Below are 16,590 nucleotides of genomic sequence, written 5' to 3'. Positions count from 1 at the left end.
CCCCGACATCCAGCCTTGGCGAGCGACCGCCACAGGGTTTAGACACCAAGACACCTACCCCTTGGCCATCAGAAAAGCACTCCGTTATTTGTGCCGGATTTTTGAAGAACACCTCGCCCCCACACCAGCAAAGTTCTTCCCGCCGGCCATCAGAACCCCGGTTTGGGAAGCACGCATGAGAAACCTGGAACGACGCCGCCACGAAGAAGGCCCCCTGTACCAAGTGGCTACTTATCTAGCCGCCCTGGACCAACTCTTTGATGAACAAGCCAACCTTCTAAGGGAGCAGACCCATCGAGCCGAGCAAGCGGAGCTCGCAGTAAGATTACAGCAGATCCGAGCCGCACACGCTGAGGCAAGAGCCGCAGCTGCGGTCAGTAGCGAAGCAGTTGCCCAGGAGAGCCTCAGGCAAGCCCAAGACCGGCGCATGCAAGATTGGACCCGTAGCGGAACCCCTGTCCCGGCAATCGGAGAAGACCATGTTTTACTCGGGACACCCGTCATAGGATGGGGAACGCTCTTTGGGAACACTCAAGCCCCATCCGGGAACCCTGAAAGCTCTGCTGCCGCCGCCGAGGGAGATGCTGCAGCGCAACCCTTGACGAATAGGAATCCAGAGGACGGCAAGCAAGGATCACTCACGCTCCCCGCCCCAGAAGAAGGCCTGCCCCGCGAGTGAAATGACCGGCGCCACCCTAGTAATGTGTCCCCAGCCACTTTTGTTGTGGTACCTGATCCCAGACGAGTAGTACGATACCTAGCCTTACCCTAAGTTGTAACCCCCCTTGCAGTAATAAAATGGTTTGTGCTTGTTGTTTGTGATGTTGTGTGCTGGTTTGTTGTGTGCTGATTATTTATATGAGTACCGGCAGGAGGTAGATTCTGCCTTATATATATACGAATTAAACAACTTAAACATCACATAATTGTAACCCTAGTTTACCCAATCAACAGGTGACCCCCCGGAACGTCGCGAGGGCCTCTCGTGGCCGGAACCCCGTAGCCGCTAGTGTCGGAGCACATCCCGTTGAACAAGAAGTAAGCCAGAACCGAGGGGGAAGTCAAGAAGGAGAACAACTACCACCACCCCCACCCCTCGGAGACCTGGCGCAGATCATCCATAACCAGACCCTCATACTGGAGACTCTGGCCAATGCCCTCATTAACCGGCAGCCACGAGGGCAGAATATGAACGACAAGCTGACGGCCTTCCTAAGGACCAAGCCACCTACCTTCGCCGGATCCTGCAACCCGTTGGATGCTGACGACTGGTTGCGAGTGATTCAGAGGAAGCTCGAACCATTCGAATGCCAGGACCGGGATAAAGTCCTTCTGGCAGCCCACCAGCTCACCGGAACAGCATTATCCTGGTGGGAAAACTATTGTGCCGCAGCCGAAGATGCCTCTACCATCACCTGGGGAGAATTTGTAAGGGAGTTCCGCCGCTACCACATCCCTTCGGCCACTATGAAGCGCAAGGCGGATGAATTCCGCGCACTACAACAAGGAAGCATGTCGGTGGAAGAGTACACCCACCGGTTCATAGAATTGGCCCGGTACGCGCCGGAAGAAGTGAATGACGACGATAAGAAGCAAGACATGTTCAAGAAGGGGTTAAGCCCAGAACTCCGGACCTTGCTTACTCCCCAGATCTATCCGGACTTTAACACCCTGATGAACAAGGCTATCCTCACAGAAAGGGCCAAAGCTGAAGAGAGAAAGGATAATAAACGCAAATTCCTGGAAAGTAAGGCCCGCCAACAGGACCGCTTCCAAAAGCCGAGGAACTCCAGCTATACTGCACCGAGATCTCAGGCCCCGATGCAGTATAGAACTCAGTCTCAAGTGACAGGATCACAGGCCCCGCCCAGAAGCCAGAATACCACGAGGGCCCCGCTGAGCAATGCAAGCCAGGCCGCCCCTGACAACAACAATGTTAGGGCCTGTTTCAACTGCCGTGAAATAGGGCATTACATTGCCAATTGCCCTTATGCCAAGAATAAGCCGGCCACATCAGCCTTCTCCAACACAGTGAATGGACCCAGACCAGCCCTGACCGGAGCCAACCGAGTACCCATCCGCAACAACAACGGCAGCCAGCAGGTGAAGCAACAATCATTTGGACGAGCCCGTGTCAATCACATCGACGCACAGGAGGCTCAAGAGGCCCAAGGCGTAGTGCTCGGTGAGTACCTAGTCAATTCGGCTCTGGCAACAGTATTATTTAATTCCGGAGCATCACACTCGTTTATATCCTCGAGCTATGTGGAGAAACACAAAATACCTACAGTACTACTAAAAACACCCCTATTAACCCGGACGCCTGGAGGCGACATCAATTGTCAATTAAGTTGTCCACGGGTAAGGATCAATTTAAGTGGGGTAGAATTTCTAGCAGATTTGGTAGTACTTAAGTCTGGGGGAATAGACGTGATTCTTGGAATGGACTGGTTAAGCCGGCATAATGGTCTCATAGGCTGTACTGACAAAGTGGTACACCTAACAAACCCCGAAGGAGTACAAGTGATCTGCCATACCCGGGATAGTAAGTTTGACCCGATGGTGTTTAGCGTGGAAGCCCAGCCCTTAGAAGGAGTCCCGATAGTAAATGAATACCCAGATGTTTTTCCCGAAGAACTTCCCGGTATGCCACCAGACAGGGATATAGAGTTCGTCATAGACCTTATCCCCGGAACCTCCCCTATAGCCAAGAGACCCTATAGGATGGCGGCCTCAGAATTGACAGAATTAAAGAAGCAACTAGAAGAGCTGCAATGAATTGGCTTTATCAGACCAAGCTCGTCGCCATGGGGAGCCCCAGTCCTGTTTGTCAAGAAGAAAGATGGGAGTATGAGGTTGTGTGTAGATTACCGAGCACTGAATGAGGTTACCATTAAGAATAAGTACCCCCTCCCCAGAATTGATGACCTTTTCGATCAGCTAAAAGGAGCCAAGTACTTTTCCAAGATCGATCTGAGGTCAGGATATTTTCAGCTCAAAATTAGAGAAAGTGACATCCCTAAGACAGCCTTTGTCACCCGCTACGGGCAGTTCGAGTTCACCGTAATGAACTTCGGACTAACCAATGCCCCTGCCTATTTTATGAACCTCATGAACAAAGTATTTATGGACGAGCTGGATAAGTTTGTCGTAGTCTTTATCGACGACATACTTATCTACTCCAAGAGTATTCAGGAACATGAGCAACATCTGCGGGTAGTATTGGAAAAGCTGAGGGCACATAGGTTATATGCCAAGTTCAGCAAGTGTGAATTCTGGCTGGAGAGAGTAGCTTTCCTTGGTCACATTTTGACCGCGGAAGGCGTAGCGGTGGACCCAGAGAAGGTCGAAGCAGTTTCCAACTGGCAGCGACCGACTAACGTTAGTGAAATCAGAAGTTTTCTTGGATTAGCCGGGTACTACCGGAGATTTATTGAGGGATTCTCCAAGATAGCCCGACCCATGACAGAACTTCTTAAGAAGGAGAAGAGGTTCGCCTGGACGGAGTCTTGTGAAAGGAGTTTCCAAGAATTGAAGCAAAGGCTGACAACCGCACCAGTACTAACCCTACCGGACATCCATCGGGATTTTGTTATTTACTGTGACGCATCCCGACAAGGATTAGGGTGTGTACTGATGCAAGACGGGAAGGTCGTTGCATATGCCTCCCGCCAACTCAGGACCCATGAGCAGAATTATCCGACACATGACTTGGAATTAGCGGCCGTAGTGCATGCCCTTAAGATTTGGAGACACTACCTGATTGGAAATAAGTGTGAGGTTTACACCGACCACAAGAGCCTGAAGTATATCTTCACTCAGCCGGATTTAAACCTAAGGCAAAGAAGATGGTTGGAGTTGGTCAAGGACTACAATTTGGAAATTCAGTATCACCCCGGGAAAGCAAATGTGGTAGCCGACGCCTTAAGCCGGAAATCCTATGGACCCAAGGATGACAATCTGCGCGAGGAAATGGCACGATTAAATGTGCACATTGTTCCTCGAGGATCCAACCATGTGCTAAGCGTCCAATCAACACTAGAGGATAGAATTAGAGAGGCTCAAAGCTTAGATCAGGAGTTAATGAAGATCCGCAAACAAACTGGAGAAAACAAAGCGCCGGGTTTCCGAGTAGACGATAAGGGAACGCTATGGTACGAGGATAGGATTTGTGTACCACAGGATGGAGACTTCCGGCAGATAATCATGGGTGAAGCCCATAACTCGGCCTACTCCATCCACCCAGGATCCACCAAAATGTATATGGACATAAGGCAAAAATACTGGTGGAATGGAATGAAAGCGGATATTGCACGATTTGTGGCACATTGTGATACCTGCCAAAGGATCAAGGCCGAACATCAAAAACCAGCCGGGTTATTGCAACCCTTGCCCATTCCGGTCTGGAAATGGGATGAGGTAGGAATGGACTTTGTAGTGGGTCTACCCCGATCACAGAAGGGACACGATTCCATATGGGTAATAGTGGATCGGCTCACTAAATCGGCTCATTTCATACCCGTACGGACCACCTATGGTGGAGAAAAACTGGCAAAACTCTATATGGAGAATATAGTGAAGTTACATGGAGTGCCTAGCAGAATTGTCTCGGATAGAGGCACCCAGTTCACCTCTAGATTTTGGAAAAGCTTGCATCAGGCCATGGGCACCAAGTTAGACTTCAGCTCCGCGTATCACCCACAGACGGATGGTCAAACCGAAAGGGTAAATCAGATTATGGAGGATATGCTGAGAGCATGTGTCCTGAACTACGGAAAGGACTGGGAGCAGAGTCTGCCTTATGCAGAATTCTCGTATAATAATAGTTACCAAGCCAGCTTGGGCATGTCGCCGTTCGAAGCCCTCTATGGAAGAAGGTGCAAAACTCCCTTGATGTGGTCGGAAGTTGGAGAACGTGCACTAGTTGGACCCGCACTCATAAAAGAGGCAGAAGAAAAAGTAGCGGAAATCCGCGGGAAATTGAAAGCAGCTCAGTCCCGACAAAAGAGCTACGCAGACAAGAGAAGGCGAGAAATAAGTTTCAACCCAGGCGATGTTGTATATCTCAAGGTCTCACCCATTCGAGGAACGCGAAGGTTTCAAGTGCAAGGAAAATTGGCCCCTCGATACATTGGACCGTATCGAGTTCTGAAGAGAGTCGGGGCAGTAGCATACCGACTGGAGTTACCAGAAGAAATGTCAGATATACACCCAGTATTTCATGTCTCGCAATTAAGGAGGTGTCTAAGAGCACCCGAGGGGGAACATGTGCCAGTGGGAACAATAGACCTGCAGCCGGATCTGCGATACCAGGAAGTACCGGTCAAAATTTTAGACACTGTCACTAGAAGGACAAGGAACTCCGAGGTACGGATATGCAGAGTTCAATGGAGCAGACATGAAGTAGAGGAAGCAACATGGGAACGCGAGGAGGCTCTAAAGGAGGAATTTCCCCATCTATTTGGGAGCCAGTCGAATCTCGAGGACGAGATTCATTTAAGTGGGGTAGGTTTGTGACGTCCTGAAAATTTCAAATTTAAAACTACGCGTTAGAGTATCCTGGCTGAAAAGGTATTCGTCGTAAAACCCTGATTCTCTCCGTTTCGCCGTCACGCTGACGGCCGACGCGAACCTGACCGCCGCACCGCTCACACGCTAGAGTAATTCGTAGAAACGGTTCAACGTCAAAACCCTAAAACCTAACCGGATCGTTGTCCCGTTCCGCTTCGCTCAATGGCCTGTCACTCACGCGCGACCGCCCACCGCGATTAGCGCCGGCACGACTCCTTTTCTTTTCCCTCTCTCCTCGCGCGAATCCCGCGCGCGTGGCCGACCGGCCGCGGTCACCGCCGCGACCGGCGCCGGCGCTTCTCCCTCCCTCCTTTTCTTTTCTCTCTCTCTCCCCATTTCTTTTCCCCTTTTTCCTTTTCTTTTTCCTCCCCTTTCCTTTTCTTTCTTTTTCCTTCCTTCCCTCCCTTTTTCTTTTCTCCCTTTTTCCTTCCTGCTCCTCCCTCCCCTCCCATGCTCCCGTGCGCCGCTCAGCCGCGCCGCCCGGCCTCTGGCCCCGGCCGCGCCGCGCCCCGCCCTCGCGCGCACGCCACCGCACGCGCGCGGCCGCGGCGCGCACGCGCGCCCGCGCCACCGCGCCGCCTGCCTCGCCGCACTCCGCCCAAGCCGCCGCGCCACCCGCCGCCAAGTTGCTTGCGCACGAGCCCACGCGCCCCTGCTCCCCGCATTCCTCGCGCACGCGTGCTCTGGCCGCGAATGCCCGCGCCCCTGCTCTGGCCCGCCCCTCGCCGCGCCGCCCGCGCACGCGCGCGCGCCGCCCGTCGCCAACCGTACTGCCCGCCGCTGCCTCCCCTGCCGCGCGCTCGCCCTGTGCCGCACAGCGCCGCCCACGTGCCCGCACCGTCGCGTCGCCCCGGCCTCGCTGCCCGCGCCGCCGCTCGACGACACGGGCGTCACGACGCGGCCGCCATTAAGGCTTCCCGAGCCGCTCGCCGGCCCCCTCCCACCGGCCACCACCGGCCACCACCTTCCTTGGCCTATAAATAGGCCGCCCGCACAGCCGCCCCTCCCCACGACCTCCACCACCGCACGGCCCCTTCTTTCCCAAGCTGCAGCACCGCCGCCGCCTATAGCCCCGCCGCCGCCCTCGGTCCGCCGCCGCCTGACCTCCACGCGCCACCCCGGCCCGAGGTGAGGCCGGGGATCGGTTCCCTTCCTCCCCCTCTTCCTTTTCCCCCACCCCCCTAGCCGCCACCGAGCCCCGGGCCGGCCGGATTTGGCCGCCGCCGGTGCCCCCTCTCCCCTCCTCTGTTTTGTGCGGGGAAGAGGAGGAAGAAAGGGGCCTTTTGCCCGAAGCCCCCTCCTTTTTCCTGTAATACCCCAAAGGAACCCCCCCTCCTCTAGATGCCCCCCTTTTTGCTAAAAAGACCCTACTCTTTCTAGTATTTCGAACCAAACCCCTCGATTACGTAAACCTAAATACACTCGACACCTTTCAGCGTACGCTGAGTGTTTCTAAGATTCGCAAATAGGTCCTTGTCCTTTCCGTATAGTTACGAATATGCCCCTAGACCCCTGTTTAGTCCTTGAAACCGTCTTTAACTCGTCATTTTATGTGCGAAACGACCTCCAATCGACCCGAAACTTTACCACGCCCTTTCTAATAAAGTTCTAGCCATGCCATTAAGAAACCACCCAAAAATATTACCCCTACCTCCGTAGCTAAATCATTTCCGATTCAAGCTCAAAGATAAAAGCTTTTAATTCTTGTGCTTGATTGTGTGTCTGTTTGTTTGCGTCGTAGGACACGGAGTGAACGAGGAAGGTTCCGACTGTGACCAAATGAACGAGGACCAGTGCTGCGACCCCGAACCCGTGGGACAGTGCTTCGATCAGGATTTCCCGCAAGGGTTTGACGATGGCAAGTTCAATTCCGCCCTTTGATGCATATTTTATCCTAGTTTTTATAAACACAACCCAATGGCCTGTTTTATAAAATTGCATGGTTTTGCGTGCTGGAAACCTGGTAGGATAGCCACCCTTGTTTGAAATAGCCATACTTTGACCGCCTGATTTATAAAGAAAGTACGTGTGTGTGGGAAGGGATAAAATGTGGTTTTGAAAAGTGAGTTAGACGGGATGGATGGCATTTCTGTGTGAATTGCCGTTGGTGTGCTCGTACCTGTGTGGTTGAGCGAGGAAGGGAGATATCCATCTTGTCACCCCTAAGGACCGAGTTGATGTGACATCTCACCTAGCTTCTTGTCGTGCGAACCACTTGACCGTTGTATGGGCAACGGCTTAGTATAAATCCCACTAGTTAGCCTGATAGTCATCAGGAGAGCTGAGAGCAACGGGTGATCAAGGAGAAGGGATAAGCTCTGTGTGACTTATGCCCTGGTTATACCTCGGAGGTAGGTCGAATGACCCCTTGATGGATCCCGTGGTGGCTAGTCAGGTCTAGCTAAGGTGGGTAATGGCTTTGATGGGATCTGCACCGGCACTAAGGTGTTCGTGCTGTGGTACCCCACCTGTGGGTAAAGTTGCACACCTCTGCAGAGTTGAAAATCTATTCGAATAGCCGTGCCCACGGTACTGGGCAAGTTATGGTGTGGTCACATAACTAGTGTTTCTCTCTGGGAATGGATGGGCTGGTGTGGGTTGTTTGAAAAGTGACCGGCAGTTGTGCCGTGAGCTACGGCGGACGGGGAGTCCGGTAGCAGTTTAAAACTCGGATCCTGTGTGGATCAACATCGGGTGTTCTTTGGTGTTAGAAAACTCGTTTTGGAAAATGTTTTTAAACAAACCCTTGCATACAAATGAGATTTCCTCAAATGAACCATATCCTTATCCTTGGATTGTCCTGTGCATTAAATTCTGTTATACCCCCTCCGTGGGTGTGATTGGACTTGCTGAGTACGTTTGTACTCACCCCATTCTTACTTTTACAGTGGAAGACCCAGACTACGTCCCCGAAGACAACGAGTAGGGTTTCGTCCTGCACCCAGTCTTGCCTGTGGTTGAGGCCACCGTTGGATTCCGCATGGCACAAGACTCTGATGATCCTCTTTTCGTAGCTAATATAATAGTGTGGGTTTTAGTTGTAATCCTCGCGATAGTGGCGCTTCACTGCCCATTACCGCGCAGAGTTGTACGGTGATGTACCATCTGATGTAATAAAAGTGTTATCAGCCTCCTGGGACTGATAATTCGACACTTTTAAGTCTTCCCTGATGGGGGACGCTTCAGTGACGCCATCATCCGTCCCTAAAATGCATTTTCAGGGACAGGTCGGTTGCTACAGTAATCCCGCTGCTTTGTAGAAGCATGTTACCTTTTGAGCTGCCCCTAAAAAAGGAGCGTTGCTATAAATCATGTTTTAGTAGTGCTTAGACATGGACTACTATTTATTGAGCTCCATACCTGTTTTGTTTATTTATTAAGCCTAATATTATTTCATGTTGCAAGCTGAAGAGAATAGAGATTCTATGCATGAATTCAAAAGAAAATAGTGATAATGACGTGCATGCAAATTCAAAATTAAAAATTTATAAATATAAAACTGAGCATTCATAGTAGATTTTAGTTGCACCATTTTGTTTCTTATGACAAGATCTTCAAAATAAAACCATAGTTGCCAATATTTGCACGATATATTTGAAAATATTTTTCTTTAATACTAAATAATTAATTTCAGCTACTAGAACAAATATTTTGACAATATGAAAAAAGTAAACATGACGCACAAATAATAAATTACTACAAATAAAATATTAAACAATGCGAATATTTGACTATATAAGATAAATAGTGGAAAATAGAACAAATGAGTCAACATGATCAAACAATTTAGTCTACAAAGTAAATAAATAATTTGATCTTAAGAACAAAATAGTTACACGCAAAAAAATAATTTAAATGAATAACAAATACATCTATATTGCAAAAAATATTCTTATAAGCATATATACATTTGCTAAATAAGTTAGTATATAAATAAAATAAATTACTTCACACAACAACTAACAAGTCTACAGTACAAATAAATTAGTATATACCTAGCATGACTCACTCTTAAATATGGATAAATAATTTTATACTATAATAAGGGGTAAAAGTATAGATCTATTTCCATTTGATTATATAAGAAACAAAGATGGTTGATATGAATTATAAAACAATAAATTATAAAATTAAGATTATGCAAATAAGTTTCATAATCAGAAAAGAAAAGGATGAAAGAGAATAAATAATTGAACAGATACAAAAGATTAGACAAAAAGAAAGAAAAATATAAAGGAAGAAAATAAATAAAAAAGACAAGAAAAGAACAAAAGAAAAAATATAAGAACAAAATAAATGGAAAAGAAAAGGAAAACATAAAATAAAAATAGAATAAATGAAAAAAGATATAAAAGGTTAAGAGGAAAAAAAAGAAAATAAAAATAAAAATAGGAAGAAAAGAAATAGGAAAGACAAGAAAAGAACATGAGAAATAAATAAAGAAGAAAATAAATAGAAAAAGGAAAATGAATGCAGAATCCATGAACGGTCCAACGGCCTAATATGCTGTTTGTTCGGCACATTATGAAAATAGTCCCTGTTCAGCCCGATGGCACTCATGCACATGCATGCAAACAGGCCCGCTAGCTTTTGGGCTGTTAGAATCATTATTGGGCTGATTGCTCGCGTTGGCCCTTATGTCATCCTTTTAGGCAACGCGTGCACGCGACATATAATCGTAGCGATGTCCTTGCATGTTGGTTTTTGGGTTGATCCAATGCCACATTAAATAGAACAATGCCTTCTTTTTTTCTATCTCCTCTTATTATCTCTGCTGCCACATTAATTTTTTTGTGATGTGTCATCCTATTAAATGCTATAGAAACTAGCTGATGTGAAAGGTTGGAACTACACTTAAACGCTCCAAATGATCAGTTTATTGCTCCAATAAAATTGTGTAGATCACCCAATGAAAATTAAATATATCATCCAAAATCCAAATTGCCAATAGCATTAAAAGTCCAATGTTTGACTAGGGAACAGATGAAGCAGCCAAGTTGGCTAAACCTACTGTTACACCTACCTATAAGGATATACCGTATGCCACCACTGCTCTATAGGCATCACTCCCACTTGTGTCGTAGAGGAGAGTTCACTGTCTTCTTTTCTTCCCTTTTATCTCAGTTGTTCATCCACCATGGGACAATCCCAATCCCCTCTGCATCTAGGTGGATTCAAAGCTTCTTTCCTATCAGATTGTGCTTTCAATACATTGCACTACAAGGAGAGCCCCAATCACAGGGATGGCCTCCATTGGTTTGCCACGTACATGAAGTTTGCTCGCAAGCCTATCATTCCCGATCCTTCTCACACCTATGTTGTTTCATGGCACTTCTATGCCCGAATGCATGTCTATTGGTAAGATACATACAAGGGTAATCCATATTTATAGTGAGATTTAGTAACCACCACTCTCACGCGTTGCAGTTGTGCTCAAGTGTTAGCGCATTAAATGCCTCTAAATTGTCTGTATCTACTCTTTCTTTTATTGTTCTAGTGAGCAAATTTGATGGATTTGAAAATAAGGTGCTTAATGCGGTATCCTTAGGTGGTAATGGAGCAAATGCATGTCTGCCGGTAAGATACTAAATAATGGGGACCTGCTTTGGATTCATCTAGCACGCATAAAGTGTATCCCTGCCGGTATGTATTGCAATCCGCATGGTTGTTGTTGATTAATCACTACAGGTGTTAGTTATGGACCGGCTCAGATATAATGTGTCAAGGTCTAAAAAAATGAAACCACTATATGCATGTTCATTATGTATCAAAGATTAGATGACCATCAGAACAATAGACTAATTTACCATCAGATCTGAGTAATATATCATTGCTATTAACGAATTGCACAAACAATACATACACATTCATTCTGAATCTGAAAGCATATATGCTAGACGTTCATAATAACTATATGCTCTCATACATTATCATTTGGATGTACTCATCATCAACATATATCAAAAGTATCATCCATATCATTTTTTTGGTAATATAGTTCATGAATATGAGCGTTAAGCATAACATAGTCAATATAACTTAAGTTTCAACAACGCATAGTTTGTATAACAGCATAACCTAAGATGGATACAAAGCAGCCTATAATAAAATTCATATAACCTAAGGGATTTAAATCCGTGCCTAAAGCCCACAGAACCTAAGCTGGATTCAACAATTCATAATCAAGTCCACATAACCAAGATTCTACTATCATCAAACCCTAAACATAAGGAAATTAAGTGCATATAACCTAACATTAATAAAGTAAATATCACATAACCTAACACAAGAGACTAATATTAAACTAAATTAATAGTCTAAACAAAATGTTGCAGAACGATATAGCCAGTATTGGTAAAAGGGCAACTCATTCATAACTGTGCTGGCGCTTACATTGTTGGGGAATGTGAGCGAAACTTATGTTGCTGCAATAATCTTAGTTGTGCCTTCTCCGTCACCGCCATGGTGACTGAGGCTCTGGTTGAAGGGGATGAAACAATTGCGAGCCAATAGGTCCTGCTCTGTGGTGGTGCGAGCCCAAGCCTTGGCTGCCGCCTTGCTCACTCATCTATGCGGGGCGCATGGGCCTGAACCTCGAACTTCACTCTAGGGAAGACGATGGCTGTCGTAGCATCAGCTGCTACGTACCGTCTTTTGCATTGAGGTGCTAATAAGATGTTGTCCTCGGCAAGATAGCTATAGCCGCTACTAAGAAGTGGAGGATGGGATCCCTCACCTCTGTAGCTAAGCGTGTTGTGGCCTCAGAAACAGCCTTGATCACAACCTCCAAGTCCATGGCAGTCACGGCCATAGGATCCGATGGCGGGGGCAGGAGATCTAGCAGCTGGAGAGGATAATCGATGGCGGTGGCAGAGGTGATCCTGCTACAGGGAGTGGGAGGAGGACAGGTGGTCGGGGAAGAAGGAGCGGTAGAGGGAGGACACACAAAGGCGCCGGGGGGGGGGGAGCAGTGGTTAGAGTTGGAAGTCAGGTGAGGGAGTGAGAATGTGTTAGTCGGGCCTTATATGATATTTGTAGTGCTAAGGACTCTTTAACTCTCGGTATGCCGATGTTGCTTTTCTACTGGCATGTATGCTCAAATTTATATTAAAAAATTTAAAGCAATGTATTTATTTACATCGCATTAGGTCAAAAAATTAACTAAAGAGCCAACATTTATTATAAATGTATAAGAAGATCTAGTTCCTCAATCGATATCTTATGGGTGATGAGTTTCTTGACACGCTGGAAGTTCACACCAAACTCCATACGTGCCCATGGAGCTTATCGACATCTTCTGAGATGGCAGGAGAGTATATAACTATGCATTTCACTGAATCGTCTTCTACCAGCATGAAGCGGTTGTGTCCAACTCCAACCTTCGCGGCTACATAGACGCTTGCGGTGATGAATGGGTCGAAGTCTTCCTTTTACATCTAACATTGCTACCACGCGATCCTACTTTCCATTCGACACACCAAGTTGGAGCAGGACATGGCGAGAGACCAGGAGATTGTCGATAGGGGGCGGACTGTATTATTCGACGTCTGCCATGACCTTCATCATGCATCAAAAGAACAAGAATCACATTAAAAATAGTAGATATTTTATATGAAAGTGAAACAGAGTAGAGATGTTGATGATTACTTTGGCTTGTTGATCCCAAAATTCCTTCATTTCTCTTCTTGGCCTAGCGAAATGCCTTGGTCTCTCTTTTCCTTCGATCTCACATTAGCTCTAGCCTGCGGGGTGTGTGCGCGCCCCTATGCTAACGCAAAAGTATGCTATTGAGAAACTAATTTCCATACAAATTTACTCATCATTTTCGAATATCGACGGTGCAACAAAAAAAAGTAACTTGTACCCTAATTTTCTAATATTTGATCTAAAACAACATAGAACTTGTCTTGTTTTTAACCGGAAGTAACTTTTACCTTCTTCGTATGATGGAGACTGCTAGATGCTTCATGCCATTTCATCTATCTTACTTTAATCCTACGTTAACATCTTGATGGGTATCATTCAGCAATCAGCACCCTAGATATCGAAAGGAATCCTTCAAATATGATTGCAAAAGGGGAAAATAAAAAACTAGTAACCAATGATCAATTTATCGCCCACCAAAATCAGGTCATGTATAAATAAAATTAAATACAGAAATCCAAACAACCAATGGCAGAACTCCTATCTCTGACATCGCGACCCTACCAACTCAACAACTCAGGCAGCAACCAGAGCCGCCAGCGCCACCGCGACAGCCGCCCCCAAGAGCCGGCCGCCGGCCGCCGCCGCTCTGCCCGCACCGCTCCTGCCAGCGCCGCCGTTGTCCCCGGCGCCGTCCCCAGGCTCGACCCCTCCTGTGCCCGAGAAGGCCGTCCCGGCCGGGGGCGGCGCGAGGACGCGCTCCTTGGGCGCCGGCGGCGGGTTCTTGAGCGACGGCGGCAGGCCCCGGCCGTGCTCGACCTTGATCTCGAAGCGCATCCCCTTCTGGCACTGCGCGCCGTCGTCGGCGTCGGAGAAGAAGTAGTTGGTGCCCTCCTGGACGAGAGGGACCGGGATGGTGTTGTTCTGCTCGAGGCCGCCGCCCCCGCCCCCGCCGCCGCCGTAGATGTAGGTCGCCGGCCCCAGGTCGTCGGTGGGGTCGCAGAGGTCGTAGGTGGTGGCGTTTGTGGTGTGCACCACCGACGAGTTGTCGTTCGTCTTGAATACTGGTAATGCCGAAATCAAGGGCAGAGGAAATGGTAAGCTTGGGTTCAATTGTTCATTTGTTCTTGTTCAGTCTAAAAAGTAGGTTGAATGTGCCGTATTTATTTAGAATTTGGTTTGGGCTAAATATCAATTTATATTCCGTAAATACAATCTTTGTGCAGTATTCATCAAATTCAAATATGACGAATTCAACCAGCAAAGAGCTAAATGTACGGTCGCAGGATCCTCTGCTCTAGAAAAATGGCATACATGATTTTGTTAGCTGTGTTCAATCACAGAATTGACTTTGTGACAATCTAGTTTGAGCTTTGAAGCAGATGATTTTAAAAACAAGAAAGACTCTTTCAATTCGATGGATGAGTACGTGCAGCACAGGATTCCCATTTGGGGCGGTGCTTGGCGCATGTGGCATGACAGCTTCTCGATTTTGACCGGGCTGGCGCTCAGATCTGGATCTGAATTCTAATCTCTAGTTGTTTAATGCTAAATTGATCGGCGGTTACGAGTCTGTCGGTGGATGGAGTCAGGAGTCCAAGATTCTATTCGCACCTTCTCGCTGTGTTAAGGACAGCATCATTCAACATTGGCAAACTAGCCTTCTACCAATTTGAATTAGAACTTCTGATTTCTGAAGACAATTCAATGTGGTTCAACTGTTCGAGATTCCCAGCATCACATTTGCATGGAATACGGGATTGAATACATTGCAATTGTTTCATTGCAAGTTTCAGGCTTTCAAGAATGGGAGCAGTACTCACTAGAGAGTAAAGACTGAAGAAAAAGAAAGCAGCAGGGTACCCAATTGAATTAAACGCCAATAACGGGGAGAGGAGGCAGCAGGCGAGGAAGAAGAGAAGGACGTACTGAGGTAGTCACCGAGGTAGAAGGTCTCGCCGTTGGCCCAGCCGGAGTAGTTCCCGGAACTGGCGTTGGCCTTGGCGTCGAAGAACCAGCCGTCGGCGCCGCCCACGGTGTGGTTCCGGTACTCCGGCGCGTCGTCCGCCGCCGGCGACGCGGCCCGCGAGGCCGGCAGTGCGACGGCCACCAGGACCGCGACGGCCGCCGCCGCAGCGGGCAGTCGCAGGAGCCCCGCCATGGATCCCGCGCGCAGCCAAGCTAGCTAGCTAACTCGACCGGCCTCGAGCGCGCGCTGTCGGTGGGGAGCTGCAGGAGGAGACGAGGAGTGGTGTGTGTTCTTGGGTTTGGTGGACGGACGGTGGAGCAGGGGATTTTGTATGCGGGAGGCTCGTGCCGCCCGCACATGTTGCTGCCGCACCGCAACGATTTTTTTTTCTTTATTGTCGACGAGAAAGGTTACGCGAGGAAAAAAGAAGTAATTGCAACAAATGTGATGAACATTTCCATGCCTCGAATCATCGTGCAAATGTTTGCGTGCGCAATCAGTGGGGGCGTCAACGAGAGCGACGTGGCACCGTACCACTGATTGGGCCGGCCGGCCAAGTGTCGGTGGCCTGCACTCGCTGCTGCAGCCTCGCTCCAGGGGCAGCATGTGTGCAGCCTCCAGGTCGTTTCCTGCGAGATGCGGTGACGCGACGTCCCAGCCGCCCAGCTCTTCTTGGAGCAAGTACTCGTTCTAGTTTAATTTGGCACGTATTTTTCTTCAGCGTTTCACACCGCACCAGACCAGACCTGGTTCGTGCGTGCGTGCAGTTTGCTAACAACTTGTGTCACGCGTGCCTGGCGTTTCGTTATCATCGTAAGGGAACGAGAGACCAATCTCGTCTCGTCGTGTTCCAAATTTTGCTGTCGGTTCATCGGTAGCTCGAAGCGAAGATCAGCTTGCCGAGGGGAGAGCGACCTATACGGGGGCACCGACGGTAGTTCCACCTAACTCGGTCATACCATAAGAACAAAAAAAGAACTCGGTAATACCATACAAATTTTCTACATCTTCACTCCTATGATCCATTTTTGGCATGGAAAGGAGAAATGGCATACTGGATGATCATTTTGACTTCTTCGCTTTAATCTGTGCTGATTTTTGAAATCATATCGTGCTTACGAAAATCAATCATATAATATTACCTGCAAATAAGTTGTTCCATTTCTTTTGTGTTTCCTCTTTGACATAATTTAGGCTGTTTTACTTCTGTCATAAATAACCTTTCTTTTCAAATCTAGGCAAGTTTATAGGAAAAATACATGCACTAATGAGACATCTTTTATCTTGGATTTAAGGAAGCGATTTGGTGACGTAGATGTTAGTGCATTGCGTTCATAAATTTAGTCAAAGTTAGAACCACTCTTAAACTAAAAATAATACAATATATTATATAATTCGTCCAGAGT

The 16,590-nt window shown here is 47.7% G+C and overlaps 1 protein-coding gene across 1 annotated transcript; it reads right to left on the bottom strand.

Annotated features, from left to right (window-relative positions):
* Nucleotides 1-13,613: 13,613 nt before the first annotated feature.
* LOC112884104 (cucumber peeling cupredoxin-like) lies at nt 13,614-15,522 on the bottom strand. The gene is made up of 2 exons (XM_025949433.1): nt 15,145-15,522; nt 13,614-14,279 (listed from the first exon to the last, which is right to left on the bottom strand). Exons 1-2 carry the CDS (start codon nt 15,374-15,376, stop codon nt 13,792-13,794), a joined length of 720 nt encoding a protein of 239 aa, XP_025805218.1. The 5' UTR covers nt 15,377-15,522; the 3' UTR covers nt 13,614-13,791.
* Between the last annotated feature and the right edge of the window lie 1,068 nt (nt 15,523-16,590).

Source organism: Panicum hallii, chromosome 3 (assembly GCF_002211085.1).
Source record: "Panicum hallii strain FIL2 chromosome 3, PHallii_v3.1, whole genome shotgun sequence".
NCBI classification, from domain to species: domain Eukaryota; kingdom Viridiplantae; phylum Streptophyta; class Magnoliopsida; order Poales; family Poaceae; genus Panicum; species Panicum hallii.
This window is presented reverse-complemented; position numbering and strand designations above follow the sequence as displayed.